The sequence below is a fragment of the Petromyzon marinus genome, chromosome 19 (assembly GCF_048934315.1).
Source record: "Petromyzon marinus isolate PM22_M1 ecotype Great Lakes invasive population chromosome 19, UKy_Petmar_22M1.pri1.0, whole genome shotgun sequence".
Lineage (NCBI taxonomy): Eukaryota > Metazoa > Chordata > Hyperoartia > Petromyzontiformes > Petromyzontidae > Petromyzon > Petromyzon marinus.
This window is the reverse complement of record NC_133685.1, coordinates 14,947,264-14,964,810: the sequence shown is the minus strand read 5'-3', so window position 1 is coordinate 14,964,810 and position 17,547 is coordinate 14,947,264. Positions and strand designations below refer to the sequence as shown.

Sequence of the window (17,547 nt, the reverse complement as noted above, 5' to 3'; positions counted from 1 at the left end):
AGAAGACAGCATGCAATCGCTCAATGTGTTCGCCGAACTTGTGGCTAAAGACGATGACGTCCTCAAGATAAATGAGACATGAGTCCCAGTAGAGCCCAGCGAGGACCAGCTCCATGAGCCTCTGGAACATCGCTGTGGCCGAGTGGAGATCCATGGCCAATCTATTAAACTCAAAAAGGCCTTGTGGTGTCCGAAAATCAGTCTCAGGTTTTGACACCTCGTCGAGGGGGTGTTGCCAAAACCCCGACAGAAGGTCCAAAGTGGAAAAATAGTGCGCCCCTGCCAGGGCATCCAATGACTCGTCCATACGAGGGAGAGGGTAGGCGTCAGCTACCGAGATTTTATTTAGGCGCCGAAAATCAACGCAAAAACGAAGACTGCCATCTTGCTTTTTGACCAGCACTATTGGAGCACCCCAGGGACTAGTGGAAGGAGAAATGATATCGGCCTCCAGTAACAAGCTGCTTCTCCGCCGGGCTAAGCCGAAACAGGTTTTGTCAAATAGGGGCAGCGTCACCAGTATCAATGTGGTGACGCAGCAGTTTGGTGAAGCCAATATCAAATTTACATTTACTGAATATATCAGAAAATTCTCGCAGAAGAGCGTGCAATTTAATTCGCTGCAAACCAGACAGAACACCTGTGTCTGCGCAGAGCGCGTCCAACCATTCCTCATCTGATTCGGAAGGAGGTGGAACCTGTGGCCTGTCAAGCACGTGTCCAACGACCCGGGTCCCCAGAGGCGCCGGGGTCGCGTGAGCGAGCACAGTTCCTTGCGGAATGACGGTTGCGGACAATCCGACATTCAACACCTGCAAGAACGGCTCCCTGTCGGCTGCTACGAGGGTCTGTGCAGCCACTAAATCCAACCCTTTACCAGCTGTGTTCGATGGTCCCAGCAAAACGCCATGTGCCGAGGCGTCCGGGGCTAGCGGTTTCTTTAGTCGCAAGGGCACGAGCATTTGTGTCCCTGGCAGAATACGGACTGTGCTGGCGACGATCGCCTGCACAGAGACATTTGCCGTGCGCAAATGTGAGGGCATGGGCAAGAACGTCATCCGTTGACCCGACGGGAGTTCAATGCAGCCTTGATCTACAAGAATCTTAATAGGTATTTTCGCGAGAAAGTCAGTGCCTAACAAACACCGGCACGGCGAGGGAGGAAGAGACCAAAATAGGCCGCGCCAATTTAATGTCACCAAGCAAAATTTGCGCACGAATTTGCCAAATAATGCCCAGCGAACTTCCATTAGCAGCGAAACACGGGATAGAAATATGTTCCAAGGGGTGGCATCGTACAGGCAGTATATTATAAATCAAATCCGAAATGATCGTAGCCGACGCACCAGTATCAACACACAGAATTCCACACCCTATGGGCCAACTCAGACCACTGCCCAGGTCCGAGTGGCCGCTGATAATCGCCGGAACATGGCGCATCACACGCAGAATCGCGAGCATTTATTATGGTGCATTGCGGTGTGTATGGTGTGAATGAAGGCCAAGCATGAGAGGCATCGCGACTTGCCTGTTTGTGCCGCGATGCCATGGGCGTCCCTGTAGTCCTAGCCTCGGGATCCGGAGGAGCGTCGTCGAGGCGCACGGCACTCGGAGGAGATGTGGCCTCGTCGGCCAGAGTTGAAGCACGATACGTCGCTGCGTGGAGGAGGCCGTCCCCGCTGCTGGTCGTCGCGGCGACCCCCGTGGTCGGACGATCGCCGGCCCGTTGACCTGGTCGTCATGAAGGCCCTGAGGAGAATCCTTCGTCCCTGCTGGCAGGCTCCGATGTCGAAGCGGCGATGGTCGAATCCGTGTGGAGCAGTAGATGCGCGTGGATGCTCCGAGCGGCCCGTAGCGAGCACATACTCTCCTCGCCCACCGCTTGAATGACGATGCGCAGCTCGCGCGCCAGTTCCAGCATCTTCTGGAGGACGATAGCATCGATGGCTTCATCGTTCATGCGGGGGTAAGCTGCTCTTGCCATCGCGATTGGAGTGGTCCGAAACGCTAGTGGAGACTTTTTAGGGTGGCGTCGCCTATCATAAAACCGGCTGCGGATGTTGGACGGAGGCCCGTAGACGTCGGACATCCGTTGGAGGGCCGACTGTAGAATCGCCCTTTGTTGCCTGGGGATGGTGAGGAGCGAGGCGAGAGCGTCATCGTCCAGGGTGGCCGGTAGTGCTTGAAGCGCCTGTGCGTCCAACCAGCCCACCATTTTTTGGTGGCTCAGGAAGCGACGCTGGAACGCCGCCCAGTCGCCCCCTGTAGACGCGAATTCACGAAAGATGGGCAGGCGCTTTTGGAGGGCGGACGTCGTTTATTCCTCAACCTGCACAGTCTTGAGCCAGAAATTGCTGATCGCCTGGCCGATAGCGTCTACTGTACTCTGTCGGTACTGTGATGATGCGGTTTCGGCTGAGTAGCGCAAGTTAACAGCGTCGCGCGCCGATGACACTGCGGGGTGTGATTGGCCCCCAGCATTCCCAGAATGCCCTTGGCTTCCGCTTCCGGCGGGACCATGCGATTCCTCGGCGGGAAAATAAAAATGTCCGTCTTTGCTGATGGCGGGAACATCCGCCGGTGGCTGATCCGATCCGCCCACGACCTCCGAGTTGATCTCGTCAAGAATGGAGGCCGCAGCATGTAGAAGTTGGGTGAGACGGCTGTGTGTTGCCCGGAGTCCGTCCCCCATGGCAGGAGGAGCAACCGACTGCTGAGCCGGTGGTTGGGCGGCTGGCAATGCGCCGGTATTTTCAGCGGAGTTGGCGGTTCCCGCAGGTGAGTCAGGGTTTTCTCCATTCTGACTTCGCACGTGGGCTGAACTTCTCTTTTCCATTTTTCAACCACTTCTGACACCAGCTGTAGCGTTTATAATGACGAATAAACTTCTTATGAGGCACTCTGTTTATTGTAACACTTCTCTTACACAGTCCTTAACACACAGGTATACGGTCCCCTCACCCGATACCCTAAGAAGATACAGCCTCCGGACTTAGCGTGACCTACACACAGGTCTCTTCCTAACCTAAAGAGGTACAGCCTCCTATCTTGGTGCAACTTACTCGCACGTCTACCGCTATCCTAGAGTCCTCCGGCTGGGACCTAGGGGAGGCTATCTGACCCACCGCTGGCCCGGCGGGTCTTGACCACTGGATACGCCGAGCCTTAGCCCTCAGAAGGGCTGGAAGGCTGGGTCCAGGGTCCTGGCTATATTCAGCCTGGGCTTCGGTCTTCGTGTAGAGAGATAACTCCCCGCGCTCTACGCGCTCACCCTTCTTATACCCGTTTGTGATCAGGTTTAACCAATCCCACATTCTCACGTGGAACTGTCTGATTGGTTCTTACCAAACTGTGGCTACGATCCGCTTCACCTCGTCTGACCCCAACCATTGTTCTCACAGAGGTAACGCTGCACTGCCCCTTTGATACCTAGTGGCAATGCAGGTTACTGAACAGTGAGTAGTTAGCACCTCTACACGTGTTCCAGTTCACTGGCTAGGTGGTGTTGGTCAGAAATGCAGTGGGCCCTATGGTGTAGTGTTTTGATGAGATAATTCTTCTGTGCCGGGTGGTGGTGGGAATCAGGTTTCAGATAGGAATCTGTGTGGGTGGCTTTCCTGTAGACAGTGTCCCAACGAGCCGTCAAGCTTCTTCTCCAACAAAACATCCAGGAATGGTAGCTTACCATCCTTCTCCACTTCCATGGTGAATTTGATGGATGGGTGTATGGAATTAATGTGGTTGAGAAATTGGTTCAATGCTGGCAGACCATGTGGCCAAATGATGAAAGTGTCATCTACATATCTCTTCCACAAGGAAGGATGTAGGGTGGATGTCTGGATGGCATCCGTTTCAAATTTCTCCATGAAAACATTCACTATCACTGGTGATAAGGGGGAACCCTCGCGTTCCCTCTCCTGGCGTCCACGCAGCACTTCCCCCCTCCCCCAAACCTCCCTCTCCCCCCCTTGCCCCTCCCCCCGTTCTTACCTATACACTATATAACCTCTTACCACGGCAACTCTCTCCCACGTCAACAAAAACATTTCTTGCTGTGGTTTTCCCACCTGATGATGATTGCTTGTGTTGCAATCGAAATGTCGTGATTTAATTTATTTTATACCTACGTGACTTTACCGAAAGAACCAAAGGAGTAGAGAAATACAATATTTAATTGCCTGGGCCATTTTGTATTATTTGGTCACCCCGGGGTACCGCCATAAGGATCATGCGAATCCTCTGTGACCTCGCAATTCCAATACGACCTGAGAGAAATGCTTTCATTGCACCCGCCCAATGTCAGGCAATTTGGCAGCCGGGCCAAAGAGTGAGAGGCCGGTTTGACAGCATGTTTCAGAGGTACGTGTGCGTAGGCATTTTTTGTTTGTGGGTGCGCGCATTCCACTGGGCATTAGATGTTTTAAATTATGGATTTGGGAGTGTGTATATAAAAAAGTGAATTGTATGCATTGATAACCTGAAGGCCGTCACCAATTTAGCACACTAATCCTTTTAAAATCAGTTGCCAAGCACAGCCCCAAACAGTACTAATTTAGGCGTAATTAGTTGAAAGTTTAACACAAAACCGAGTTCATCAAATGAAGTGTGCTGCTTTGGACAACAGGCGCTCGTCCCCTGCTAATTAGGAATGTGGATTTGTCCACCGCCGTAAACGGGAGCTGAATACTACCGCTGCAAGAAGGAACACAGAAGGGCTCAACACACGGGGCGGGGCTCAACACACGGGGAAGCCCCCCCCTCTTCCCTCTGTATTGCCACGTGCAGCCCCCCAGATCTCGGCCTCCCTGTTCTCTGCCCCTCTCAACTAATCCCTCCTCTCTGACATGTTCACACCCCTTGTCCGTAGATGTGACAAGCTCTGCTATCATGCTATTTTACTAAGGGTGCTTATAAACAACACCCGTCCACTACCACTGTGTGCTCCTTTGAGCGGGAGATCACTAAAAGAAAAAGACTACAGCACTTATGACCTCACGCGGTCGGGTTTCATCAAGTACTGTACCTTCCCACAGGGCACTTTGCTGTGTGCTGGTGAAACCTGATGCGCACAGTATAATCATAATTTGATTTACAGCCCGGTTTGTTAATCCACCGATGTGAGGAAGGCCGTGTCTGTTTGACCATACTTCACGCTGGTCAAGCGGGGCGCTGACTGAGGTGTAGAGGGGGGGGGTTCCCAGAACCGGTGGGGATGTCACTCACCACTTGGACGTTAGCCGTGACCGGGAATGGAAACTCAGGCCACCGGGCAGCGTGACATCCACGACGCCACCGCTCCGCTGGATGTGTACATACCCACCCCCCCGGCAGCATTTAGCGATTTCTCAAATTTGAAAACGGAATTTGAACTTGACTAATCGAATTGGAATGCCCATGTGTTCGAGCGTAGGCGAATTGTGCGTCTCCGTCACATTGTAATGCTTGCAGTAACCCAGTAAGAGTCGTATTTATGTGCCTTCTTCCCTCCTCAATTGCGCAATAAAAAAAAAACCTCGCTTGCCCGTGGGCAAGTGGATTTGCTAGCAGCACAGTATCACTACCGACGCGTATTCTGTTGACGGTTACAGCACGTGTCGATACAAATACGATGGCTGTTGCCGTGGTGGAACAGGCCAAGGTCGACAGTTCCACCATTTCACCTACTGGTGTGGCAGTTGAAAAATATATAAACGTTCCATATACCACCCGCCCCGGCTCTGTCCACCCACCAGTATAAACTGGTACAGCAGTCTCATGATCGGTAGGTCGTGCGTGGTAAAATGTGGGTATTCCCACCTCTTCCGAGAGTGTCCAGCGTGGAAGAGGAGACCAAAATACCTGCTCAGTGGAGCTCTCTCGTCGAGGCTGTTCTGCCAACATTGGGCATTAGCAAGGAATTACAGGGCTGCACCTTCATGGACAACCGTTTAAAATGAGTTTTGTGGTTGAGTGTTTTTGGTATGTTGCTGTTTTTATGTTTTTTGCAAGAAAAAATATAAGTTTTTTTAGATAACGGAGTCAACTATGCAATGATTTAAGTGACTAAACGTCTGTTTTGCAGTACCAATCTGTAATTAGGATTACTTTCCCTTTGGCTACTTATTTTTCTGATGACTTAAAAAGCACGCCGTATTGTCATGTAAAAGCTGTATGTTGGTCCTGACACAGTGATCGTGCAGGTATAATTTTCGTGTGCGGAATTTTCTGTAACTGCTCTAGGTGTCAGTCAAATTATTATTTTCTAAACGCCCATTGAATAAAATGAACATTTGCGTGCAGTGCCGTTTGCAAAATCGCCACCATCATTTTTTTTTTCTATGGTTGTATCTTAAGATTTTCTTGTACATCATTATGATACATTACAGATTTGTCACATTCCGCTGCTGGATAAGGGCCTCCCCCATATCGTACAAGTTCTGAACTGTATGTTGAACTTCTTTCGCACTATACGTAGCCAACCGTACTAATCTGAGGTGTGGGTCGGGAAGGACAACATACTCGCTGACCGCATCGCTTCATCTTCATATGGATCATCCACTCGGGCAGGTTCTCTCCTGTGGTTGCTACTCCATAAGCAGAAATGAAGTTGAGTATAATCTGGATTCAACATTCGAAACCAGAAGTGACTGCAAATGAGCTTACTTGTCGAGGTTCCATACCCTGGCGTGCAAGGAAATGGCAATGCAGCAAAAGTTCACCCACAATGTTCCATCCGTATGGGATAAAGTGTCGCCCTCTCGCACACGTGGGTTCTCTCTCCGGGTCTGCGGTTTCCTCACACATGCAAACCAATGAATTGATATAGCTGCCTTTCCTGGTTGTTTGTGGTTCATCACAGCTCTTGAGTGAGCAAATACTGCGCGTGTCACAAACTGAAATTACTGCGTATAATTGTTCTTTACTTTGATCAGGTTTTTTGTTCCATAAAACCATCCCACTTGTCTTGGCAACATCATGAGAGACAGACAGCACCTTGCTCTGCCGATCGCTAAATTGTAAAGATAAAGAGATATCGGAATAAAGGAGTTTCCAAAGATGTTACAGCTTGGAAGCACATTCCACTGGGCAAGGTGCGGCAATTTGTAAAATCGTGCCAAGTCAGTCTACTTCGACTTCAAAGAGCTTGCGTGGAGTGTATTTGGTTGCCTCGATTCAGAGGTGAAAGTTCCACATTCTTATGGTGGAGACGAGTTATCTTTATTACAGAGCAGACAGTTATTGGACTTAAACAATCACAGTTTACAGAATTGATTGCCGATTCCTATAGGCAGGAACAGTCAATCGTTTATAGTATTAAATTTTGTAATGATGAATGCACCGATTGGCACGTACAAACGGCACGGCGACAGACAGGCCTTAGAGATAAAACAAAGTTAAAGGTGCGGGTCTGCATCTGCTTTCCGCCATTGCTGGCAGAAGAGCCTCAACTGTAGGGAGGTAGTGGGTACTTGGTGTGCTCAATCTTGATTTGAAGCTTTCGTGACTGCAGGAGTTCATACTCTTTGGTTCTTTCGGTAAAGTCACGTAGATATAAAACATAACTAACGGGCGAGAGGGTGGGGTGAAACATACAGGGGGGAAAATGTGATGGAGAGAAAAGAAAACGATATCAAACTGAGCAAACTTAGAAATGTAATGCAACTTTGGTCTGCTCTTTTACGCGACCAGACGTGTGTTGGTAAGAGGTTGGTGTACCCACATTTTACCCCACCACACGCGACCAGCCAATCAACGAACTGTTGTGGTGGTGGGCGGCGGGGTGGGAGTAGGATTTTGAAATAGGCCCCATTGTTTCAACTGCCGCACCAGGAGATGGAATCAAACCGGCCGGGTCGTCAATAGGGTGGTGGGTGTGCGGGGCCCGGGGCAAACTAAAAAAATCACCCATCGTGTGGGCTCCCCCCGACACCTTCAAACTAAATCAGAAGTATTACAGCGTGACGTCTAAGCGCACCCCCCCCCCCAAGCACCGGGCCCGGGGCGGTCGTTCCGATTCGCAGTACCGTATAGTACGGGACGGCTCTGCGAACCGGCCAACTCTGGGACTGTAAAGTCCAGCGTGGGAAAGCGTTATACTTAGACTGCGGAAGCTCTGTAACGTCTATTGTTTATTGCTAGACCAGACACCTATCCACAAATGTGCGGCAAACCGGTAACAGGTTATATTTTTCTTAAGTGTTTACAGGTAATAAAAAAAAATCATTTTAACAACCCTACTCTTGAGCGTCATTAATCCCTCATTATGCATGACGTGGAATGATTGTGGACATCCGTGAAAATATATTTATAGCTCATCGGATTCCTCCACTATAAACACATTCTGATTCTTACGTATGTTGCTTAAAATTTGTTAAACAAAATTACGTGCGATGCTGCTGCTGCTGCGGTGGTCCACAAACACCAACAAACCTCCCCCCCCCCCCTCAACATTTGTAAATAACAGTGGCGCCTCCAAGATAAAATAGGCGACGTTTCGGGCAATAGCCCATTCCCCACAGCAACGTCAAACCCCGCAGTTGCCCCCCCCCCCAAAGGTTTGCGGCGACGGCTCTGCACGTGGCGCTCCGGCGACGTCACCGCCGGACCACGCGCCGCGGTGACGTCGCTCCCCGCGTCGCGGTGACGTCGCTCCCCGCGTCGCGGTGACGTCGCTGCGCGCGCCGCGGTGACGTCGCGCGCGCGCCGCGGTGACGTCGCTGCGCGCGCCGCGGTGACGTCGATCCCCGCGGTGACGTCGCTCCCCGCGTCGCGTGCGCGCCTTTCGCGAATCCGCGCACGCGCCGAATGCGATTACAACTTTCACACAACGTTAAGGAGCAGGGGAGTTTTTCAAAAACTTATCTTTGGCGTTGTTAAAGTAGTCGAGTGTTTTGCGTGGAGAGGCGGCTGCGGCGGCGGCCGCAGGCTTCGGACGTCAGAAGTCTTGCGGCGAGGTGGGTGGTACGCTTGTCAATGTACAGTGTATACTGCATATGATGTCGCGCCATTACGCGGCGTTCAAATTATTTTAGACGCGTCTCCAAAAACGCGTTGTGTGCATTGAAGACATCTCGACGCGTGTGTGTGGATAGCGTTCGTGTCGGGGAGCGGTGGTGTAGCGGTTAGCGCAGCGCTGCGCTACGATCCTGGCGACCCGGGTTCGATTCCCGCTCACGGCCAACACCCAATGACGATTATCTGAACCGGTCCTGGGACTTCCTCCCCTTCCCTAGGTCGACTCGGCCTCAAATGAGTACCTGGCGCGATGTGTAAACATCTCCACGAGGGAGACAAAGACGGCCTGGCGTGGTGTTGGCCACCCACCCCCTCGTGTGCAGTGCCGGCCTTTATAGGTGCTCGCTAACAGCACTCGCCCCTACAATCTGTTAAGGCTATACGGGGGATCTGTGTGTTGAAGCAGAATGCACGTTCAGCGTTCCTGTGCTTAACGCATGCTCCTCGGTACAGTGCCGTTTTATTTTGGCGTGGAGCGGTGGCGCAGCGGTTAGCGCGCCGCACTGAACCCGGCGCCTCTGACAGCCCCCCCCCCCGAGTTCGATTCACTCAAAGATAAACACTATTAACAGTCGGCGTCGCTGTGGAGAATACACAAGTGACAACGAGACGGATATAGCAAGCACATCTGTCCTGGGAAGCCCACGACAGTCTCGGAGACATCGCTCGTGGCCGATGTTCGCCGTGGCACGGACGTCATTTAAATCAAGTGACCACTGACCAGTGGCTTTCGTGAGCTACACTTCTGGAGGGGAGGGTGGGTGGCGTTCGATTAAAAGTCTCCGTAGGTTGCCCCCCCCCCCCGCCCAGACTCAAACGAACCTGCGCATTGACAAGAGTGGTGAAGTATGGACAGAATCTCCATGCCAGACATGGTTAGGCACGGCAATTGGGAATTCCCTACCACCACCAACCATCCAATGGCTGTGTCGAGGATGAGCGCCTTTCGTAATCGTAGCGCAGCACTGCAACCGTGGACGAAGCGTGGCCCAAACTTTGACCGCACGCGCGCCACTGGACGGCGTTGTCAATACACTGGTGGATGATGGAGGGGGGGCGTCGCGCCTTGCAGATCGTGGCTGGGTGGTTATTTGACCGTACGTAGTGCGAATTGGTTTAAGCCGGGGGGGGGGGGGGGGGGTCACCTGCAGCTCTGGATAAGCATGCGGTGGCTCTTCGTGACGCGACGTACGCGGGCATTTATTCACGTGTGCGTTGGCGGCTGTTGAAATGCTGCAAAGTATGTTTTCGTAACAAATTCGCACGAACATTTCATCTTCTTATATTGCTAGCCCCCCCCCCCCCCGCGGTTTAGGCGGAGAGTATTCTCCGTGTGGAAGTACGTGGTGCATTTCCCCCCTCAGATTTTGCTTGCCCGACCCCTGGTTTAGGCAGAGAGATTATTGGAAGCGTGGAAGCACGCGTTGCATTTTTCCGCACAAACCCTCTCCCTCTGCTGCCCCCACCACGTAGCCCCCCCGCAGCAGCCTATAACGCCTGTAATATATGCAGGTCACTAAACCAAGCATCATCCTCGCTCAATGACGCTTGATCACAGAACATTGGTGTATAGCTTTCGCATATTTCGCACATTTGTTTAAGATTAACCGATTTTGTTTACGGTCTCGTAAAACTACTGTATGTTATGACCTCGATAAAAAAAGAGACGTGCCGTCTGACGTCACTTGGATTAATTTTGTTATATTGCGGTTTCCGGTTTCATAATATACATTAAGTGTGGTTCTTTGTACCACTTTAGTGAAAATCCACAACCCTTTTATTATCAACCCATCGTTATCGGTCATGCGGGATTGTTGACCATACCTCACCATGCTGTGCCAGTGCTGGTCGGTGGTAATGGAGGCCGTGGCCTGCACCGAACTCTCTTTACCGTGTCTGACACATCTCACCCCTCGACCGTTAAAGGAATTTACAGTGAGGGAAAAAAGTATTTGATCCCCTGCTGATTTTGTACGTTTACCCACTGACAAAGAAATGATCAGTCTATAATTTTAATGGTAGGTTTATTTGGACGGTGAGAGACAGAATAACAAAATCCAGAAAAAAGCATGTCAAAAATGTTATAAATTGATTTTCAATTTAATGAGGGAAATAAGTATTTGACCCCCTCTCAATCAGAAAGATTTCTGGCTCCCAGGTGTCTTTTATACAGGTAACGAGCTGAGATTAGGAGCACTCTTAAAGGGAGTGCTCCTAATCTCAGCTTAGCTCAATGGGCCTTACCCAAAAAATAAACCGGCTGCCTATAGGAATGCAGGGGATTGCGTGGTGGGTAGCAGAGGATGGTGAAAAATAGTTCTCATTGTACTCTACATCATTGCTACCCATGGTCACCCCCCCCCCCCTCGATTGACCTTTATTATTTCATTCATCAGTGGATTGACAGAGGCACTGTAAACGTGCATTTGTTATACATTTAACAATTTTCGGTTAATTTAGAGCATTCTACAAAAACTTCATCCGACTGCTGTTGCATAACTGTGGCTGTCCTGTGGAATGACTGATCCCTGCCATGGGAATGCGGAATTTCTCCACTGGCTCAGGCGAGGATCACCATCCCACCGTTTTCTAGTTTGAGCCAGGCAGGCATGGCGGTGCACAGCTGTAAACGAGCAAGGGGGTTGGTGGATCAGACATTTGTGAAACTTGCAAGCCTGCTTTGCAGCTAGGTGACCAGTACCACAATGGATTATTCAATCCATCCATGGATATTTGACTGTTATTCACTAGTATGCGTAGGTTTCTGGCTGCTCTGGTTTCCTCCCACATGAAGTCAAACAAGAAGTTGCCAAATATCCCAATGGAGGGTTCTCCTTAAATTGTCTTCGAGACTCACGGCGGCTTTCGTGGACAACCAAAGGGCATTATATATGGACTCTGATGCAAAGTTATTTACACTTTCATATATTTGCTCTGGAGGGATGGCAGTTGCATTTGGACTCAATTATGCATCTAAAGCGTACCATTGTATTGTACATGTTCTATAGCCTCATTTCCTTACATAGCCTGTACACGTGTGCACTATGCTGTGTAACCGAGCATCACATGGTCGGGGTACAGTATCATGGTGAATGCGAGTATAGTATTATGGTGAATACTACCAACACACATGGAGGCTTTGGGGACCTTTGTTTCTTAAAATAGTTCGCTTGGGCATGTAACATATACCATAATGCTAGTCGCAACAGGATTTAGAGGTGGTAAGTAAAACAGGGGTGAGTCAAGTCTGTCCCAGTAACCCAATTCTTGGTATAATGATTAATTCTTGCTATTTAAGTGCACACTTCCTTTCCCGCTTGGCAGTTCACATCAGCTTTGCGGTATGAATTGCAACTGCGTTGGTACAAGAAGGTAACATTAATCACCTTCACCTTTTCCATTTCATGCGACATTTTCACGTGTTTTTTTATATTATTAACATTTACTCAGGAAGTCTCACCAAGTTTCAGGACATTTTTTTCCTGGAAGGTTCTGCGAAGTTTTGCAGTGGGGGGGGGGGGGGCTGGTGGGGGCGACGATTGCTATGTTTTTCCCAACTTTATTGATCATTGGAATGCCACGGCAAGGTGTGATAACTTAATAAACGCGTCAGTGCTTGGGCTTGCCCAGGCAAGTTCTCCTGGGAAGCTGCTTATGCCCGTCTGGTGGAGAGAGCCTCAAAGCAGCCACTTTTAATTCACTCAATATACCTGCATGCGTCACCTAAGACCTAGGACTGGAAAACCCGAAGTGAAGTGTATAGCCTCTTAAACTGGAGCTTAGGGGTGGTGGAGTAAAATACATATTTATTTTAATTTACAGTGGGTATGGCATTGCCCTATGAACCAGGCGACCTACGTTTCTTGACCTCAGCTAACATAAGTGGTGATATCAGAACCGGTCATTAGTTTCACCTTCACCGACCTGTGTAAAGTGTGGTCAAACAATCTCCACGACATATGCGGTGTGGGGGGAGGCCTTCATCCAACAGCAGATTGGCAGCTGTAGAAGAAACCAGAGCTACCACGGATCACCACAGGTCTAGCAACGATTTACAGGATGCTTAGACGCTTGGAGTTTGAGTTTGAATGTGCATTCTCATAACCAGGTAACGCCGTCACGTGTCATGAGGGATGGCCCACCCGCCGGCCCTCAAAGCTCATGAGTCATCTACGACATGTCAATATGGGGGACAGAGGGAGAGGAGGGGGGATAAACACATCCGCTCACTTGAAGCACACTGTTGAACGGCGTCCACTTTCCGTCGCTATATAAAGGGTTGTTGCGTAACTTCTTGCTGAACGTATTCGTTGAACTCAATCCTTCGCGTGTTTAACAGCAATCAACGTGCACTTTCGCGGTTTTCGACGGCCGCGCACGCGTGGCGGTGCCGTGCCTCGCTGTTGGAACGTCGCGCTCCGGGAAGGATGGCGGGCAGCGTGCCGGCGTTCGTGCGCGTCGCCTTCTCCGACCTGGAGTTCTACGAGCACTGCGGCGGCGGCAGCTTTGGCAGCGTGTACCGCGCTCAGTGGCTCTCGCAGCGACGTGAAGTCGCCGTCAAGAAACTGCTCAAGATCGAGAATGAGGTGACCGGACCACAATGGACGAGGTGTTAATTACCTTGTCGCCTGGTATGCAGGTGGCCGTGGTTTCAATCCCGACCCAGATGCCTGTATATTTGGAGTTTACATGTTCTTCCTGTGGTCGCGTGGATTTTTCCTACAGGTCCTCCGCTTTTTCCCTTCACATTTAGAAACGTACGTTTAGAGTTTTTGGCTGCTGCTATAAATTTCCACAATACACTTCGTTGAGCTATCATTTGTGACCAGGTCGCTTCTGAAAGAGAGCTATATAGCTCAGTGAGTTTTGCCTGAAAATAAAAAAAATGTTCATTACCTGGTGGTCCGAATGGCTCGGGTCTCGTGACATTTGCACACCGACGATTGTCACATACTGTATACCACGTAACCGTATGTGAGAGTATGGTTAGCAGTGGTGTAATCGTGAGCACACTGGTATGTGCTACAGACCCAGCGACGCAAATCTTTGTTTTTGGCCAAGAGCCAACATCAGTTGCAAATGGTATCTATATCTCTCTGGGGCCTTCCTTAAATGAGTACCTGGTGTTTCTCTAAACGAGTCAACGATTCCCTCGAAACAGACAACCTGGTTCTGGGTGTGAATGCAAGCGCCGTGGGGCAAGGGCAAACAGCTGTCGTTCTGACCACATCTTCACGCGCACCTTGCCGACCTTAATTAAGTGCTCCTTTCGCAACGTTTACCCCAGCAGTTTATAAAACAACATAGATCTTTGCGTGTGATGCATGTACTGTATATGCTTGATACATGACAACATCCGTATTTGCTTCAGAGTACCGAAAAACTCGTTATGATTGGCGAACATAAACCATTCAAAACTTGTCATTGTAAATTTGCATGTTTAATACATACATTGAGATAGCGGTTTCATTTTGATGACGACTGCCAAGGTGGCAAAGCTGCAGTGCAATTCATATTAAAATGTGGCAACGTAATTACACCATGCTTGCCCCGAAATGCAGTGTTTACTTTCAATTTCATACCCTTGCAAATGTACTGCTTTGACATTCTGGACCAGACAAAGTACATTGTCAATGAGAATGGGTTATTATCGTGTGTTACATTTCGAAAGCCGAGCAAGCTAATGAATAACCCAAGAATGACCCTTGCTGCGACCGAGTGTGCCTGCCCTGACCTAGCACGGGGAATTCGTCTTGGCTCAAATCACACGTTATTGCTGATATAATCGATCGTAAAAACAGCTCAGTTCTTGTGCACGTGCCAAGTGAACATTTATGTCGCAGAACCGCGGGAGATGCCGATGTATCGCAATTAACGTTGCCCTCGTTGTGTTGTGGTGTTTTGTTTTTGTTTATAAACGCAGGCCGAAATACTGAGCATTCTCAGTCACAAGAATGTGATCAAGTTTTTCGGCGCTGTAACGGATCCACCAAACTATTGTATCATTACTGGTGAGTCTTAACGGACGGGTTTAACGTGTAAATGCATTGCTCTTAAAAAAAACCTATCTTTCCAGGTAGTTATTATTGTAGGCTGACAAATCTTTGTTATGGCGATGAGCTCTTAAAAGCCGTTCACCTCAAACATTGGAAGGCATCTATTTTTTCTAAGCATGGAGAATTAAAAATAGAAATAGACCGCCAAGTCATGACATGCTATTTCTGGAACAGAGTTTGCGGCCAAGGGGTCCCTGTTTGAGTTCTTGGCAAAGAAGGAAAGCGACAACATGGAGATTGACCAGATTTTTGCCTGGACTGCGGACATCGCGAGAGGTGACGATTTTGCATCCCTTACGAACACACACACGGATTGCACGCCGGTTTTGTACCGAACCCCTCTGCTCCCACTTACGTGCGCCTCAGCTTCACCAATCAACACTGATCATTGTGGTCAAGTAGACGTTACTCAAGGAATCCCCCCCCCCCTCCGTGACCCACACAGCCAGAGGTCCGTATCTAGCAGTGGATTTAAGAGTTGTACTTTTACCTTGCTTCTCTTAATGCATGTATGTTCAACTTCTTTCGCACCGTTCGCGGTCAGCCGTGCTTGACACATGGCATTTAAGCACTGCAGAATATAATTACACGTACTCGGATTGCCATTTTGCAATTTGCACATGTATCGAGTTCACATGCCCCAGCAGCCACATTTGGCTGCTACACTTGAAGGTATGTTCTTGAAAAAAACCGACTACCCATTATACATACATGCTCGATAAGCTATTTTGCCTTAATAAAAACCACACCACAACTTGTAGTCGTTGCTAGTGCATCATTTCCCCCCACAATTGGCACCGTGTTTCCCTGGGGTCAGTGCCATGGCCCTATCGGCAGCACGTTGGCCGCTTGAGAAGGTTCATGGTTCGAATCCAGCAGCTGCCCTCTTTGGTGATTATCGCTGGTGTTATCACCGTTAACGGTGGACGTTAAAGATGACGGTGACGTTATGCATATCAGTAGGCCACAGTGATGTGGTGCCATGGTCCAAATGTTATTTGGGCTGTGTATATAGCAACCATTGCCCGCTCACCCCCCGCCGACCCATCCACCCCACCAACCTCCCCCACCCCACCGGCGACCCCTTCCCCACCCTACAGTCAAAACTTGGCAGGATCCTCCTGACAGTCATGAGGCTCTCCTGGGTAAAGGAGCACAATGATGGTAATACGATTAATAATTCACTCATTGCATCTGCTTAATTTAGCAAATGTCAACAATACCCTGCTTAGCGGATAATGATCACGTGTGGGTTATGAAGTTTTTCCAGGACAATGTTTACACGCAAATTGTGACCGTGGATTGCAGCAATTTTGGGTGGGGGGGGGGGGGCAGCAAATCATGACACTACTGTTTGAAGTCCAGTATTTTACCCTTGCTCTACCTGCATAGCCAGACTGAAACAAACCACACATCCCACCCGACTGTCATGAAAGAAAAATTGTCAGCCTATCGGTTTCAATTTTTGTAACCACGCTTTGTGCATCGGCAATCTATTGTCCAGCGTTGCACTGGCAATGAAAAAGCACGCTGGTGAAGAGCTTGTAATCCTCGTCATTTGCACACTGTTGCCTTAGCCAGCGATAAACGACACAAGTCACGTCATTGACACTTCTCAGCTGTGAGAGTTGACAGGAACGCTGCCCATCTACCCCCAGCAAATCTGATGCGATAATTTAGATTGCAAAGACCTTCCAAGTACAGTTACAAATGGAAAATATCCTTTCACAGCCCACTTTCCCCATCACAAAGTCGATTCTCCTCAGAGCGACCTATACATATATAATGCACAAGCATCCATTCGTCACCTTCTAGCTCACCAATGGTACATGGTGTGAAAAAAAAACCCCATAAAATGTTTTTCTTGGAGAGGAAAATTCCCGCAAAATTGTCACCTTCCAGTTCAACATTTTCCTTCAGGAAATCTCAAACCACAGTCCAATGCAAGCCAACAGGGGCCTCTAAAATACTCTGGAACAGCAACACCACGGTTTATTTGTAGAATCGTCCAGAAGCTCAGTACCCATTGATTATATTTTAAGCAGACGTTTGCTCACGAAGTCACCGCCCCCCCCGAAACGTCGCCTACACCCTGGCGACGTCGTTGCTCTTACCACGGAATCCTTCCACAAGAGCATGCGCAGGGAAAGTGGGGCGAGGCGAAGTTACATCCCGTGCAATCATAATACACGTTAAAGGGTGATAATAATAAGCGGTGACCGTGATGACCGTTGCAGGAATGAACTACTTGCACGAAGAAGCTCCAGTCAAGGTTATCCACAGGGATTTGAAATCTCGGAATGGTAGGTGATGGCGGCACACGTCATCTTTATTCTGTCAAGTGCACGTGTACACCGAATATTAAAATTTACTTCCAACCATGGGTGTACTTGCCAACACTCAATTCAAAATGCATACCGTTTATACGCATTTTAATTTTCTACATTTTTTTATCCCTCTTTTGCAGTTGTGATAAGTTCTGACAACATTCTCAAGG

The 17,547-nt window shown here is 49.4% G+C and overlaps 1 protein-coding gene across 2 annotated transcripts in view; it reads left to right on the top strand.

The window, feature by feature from the left end:
- The first annotated feature begins 8,716 nt into the window (after positions 1-8,716).
- Positions 8,717-17,547, top strand: part of LOC116943805 (mitogen-activated protein kinase kinase kinase 20-like) — a 39,353-nt gene continuing 30,522 nt past the window's right edge. For both annotated transcript variants that reach the window (XM_032957022.2, XM_032957023.2), the window contains exons 1-6: positions 8,717-8,933; positions 13,334-13,580; positions 14,918-15,005; positions 15,225-15,326; positions 17,288-17,353; positions 17,518-17,546. In XM_032957022.2, coding sequence (XP_032812913.1) covers positions 13,422-13,580; positions 14,918-15,005; positions 15,225-15,326; positions 17,288-17,353; positions 17,518-17,546 — 444 coding nt within the window. In that variant the 5' untranslated portion in view covers positions 8,717-8,933; positions 13,334-13,421. The remainder of the gene's footprint in view (positions 8,934-13,333; positions 13,581-14,917; positions 15,006-15,224; positions 15,327-17,287; positions 17,354-17,517; position 17,547) is intronic.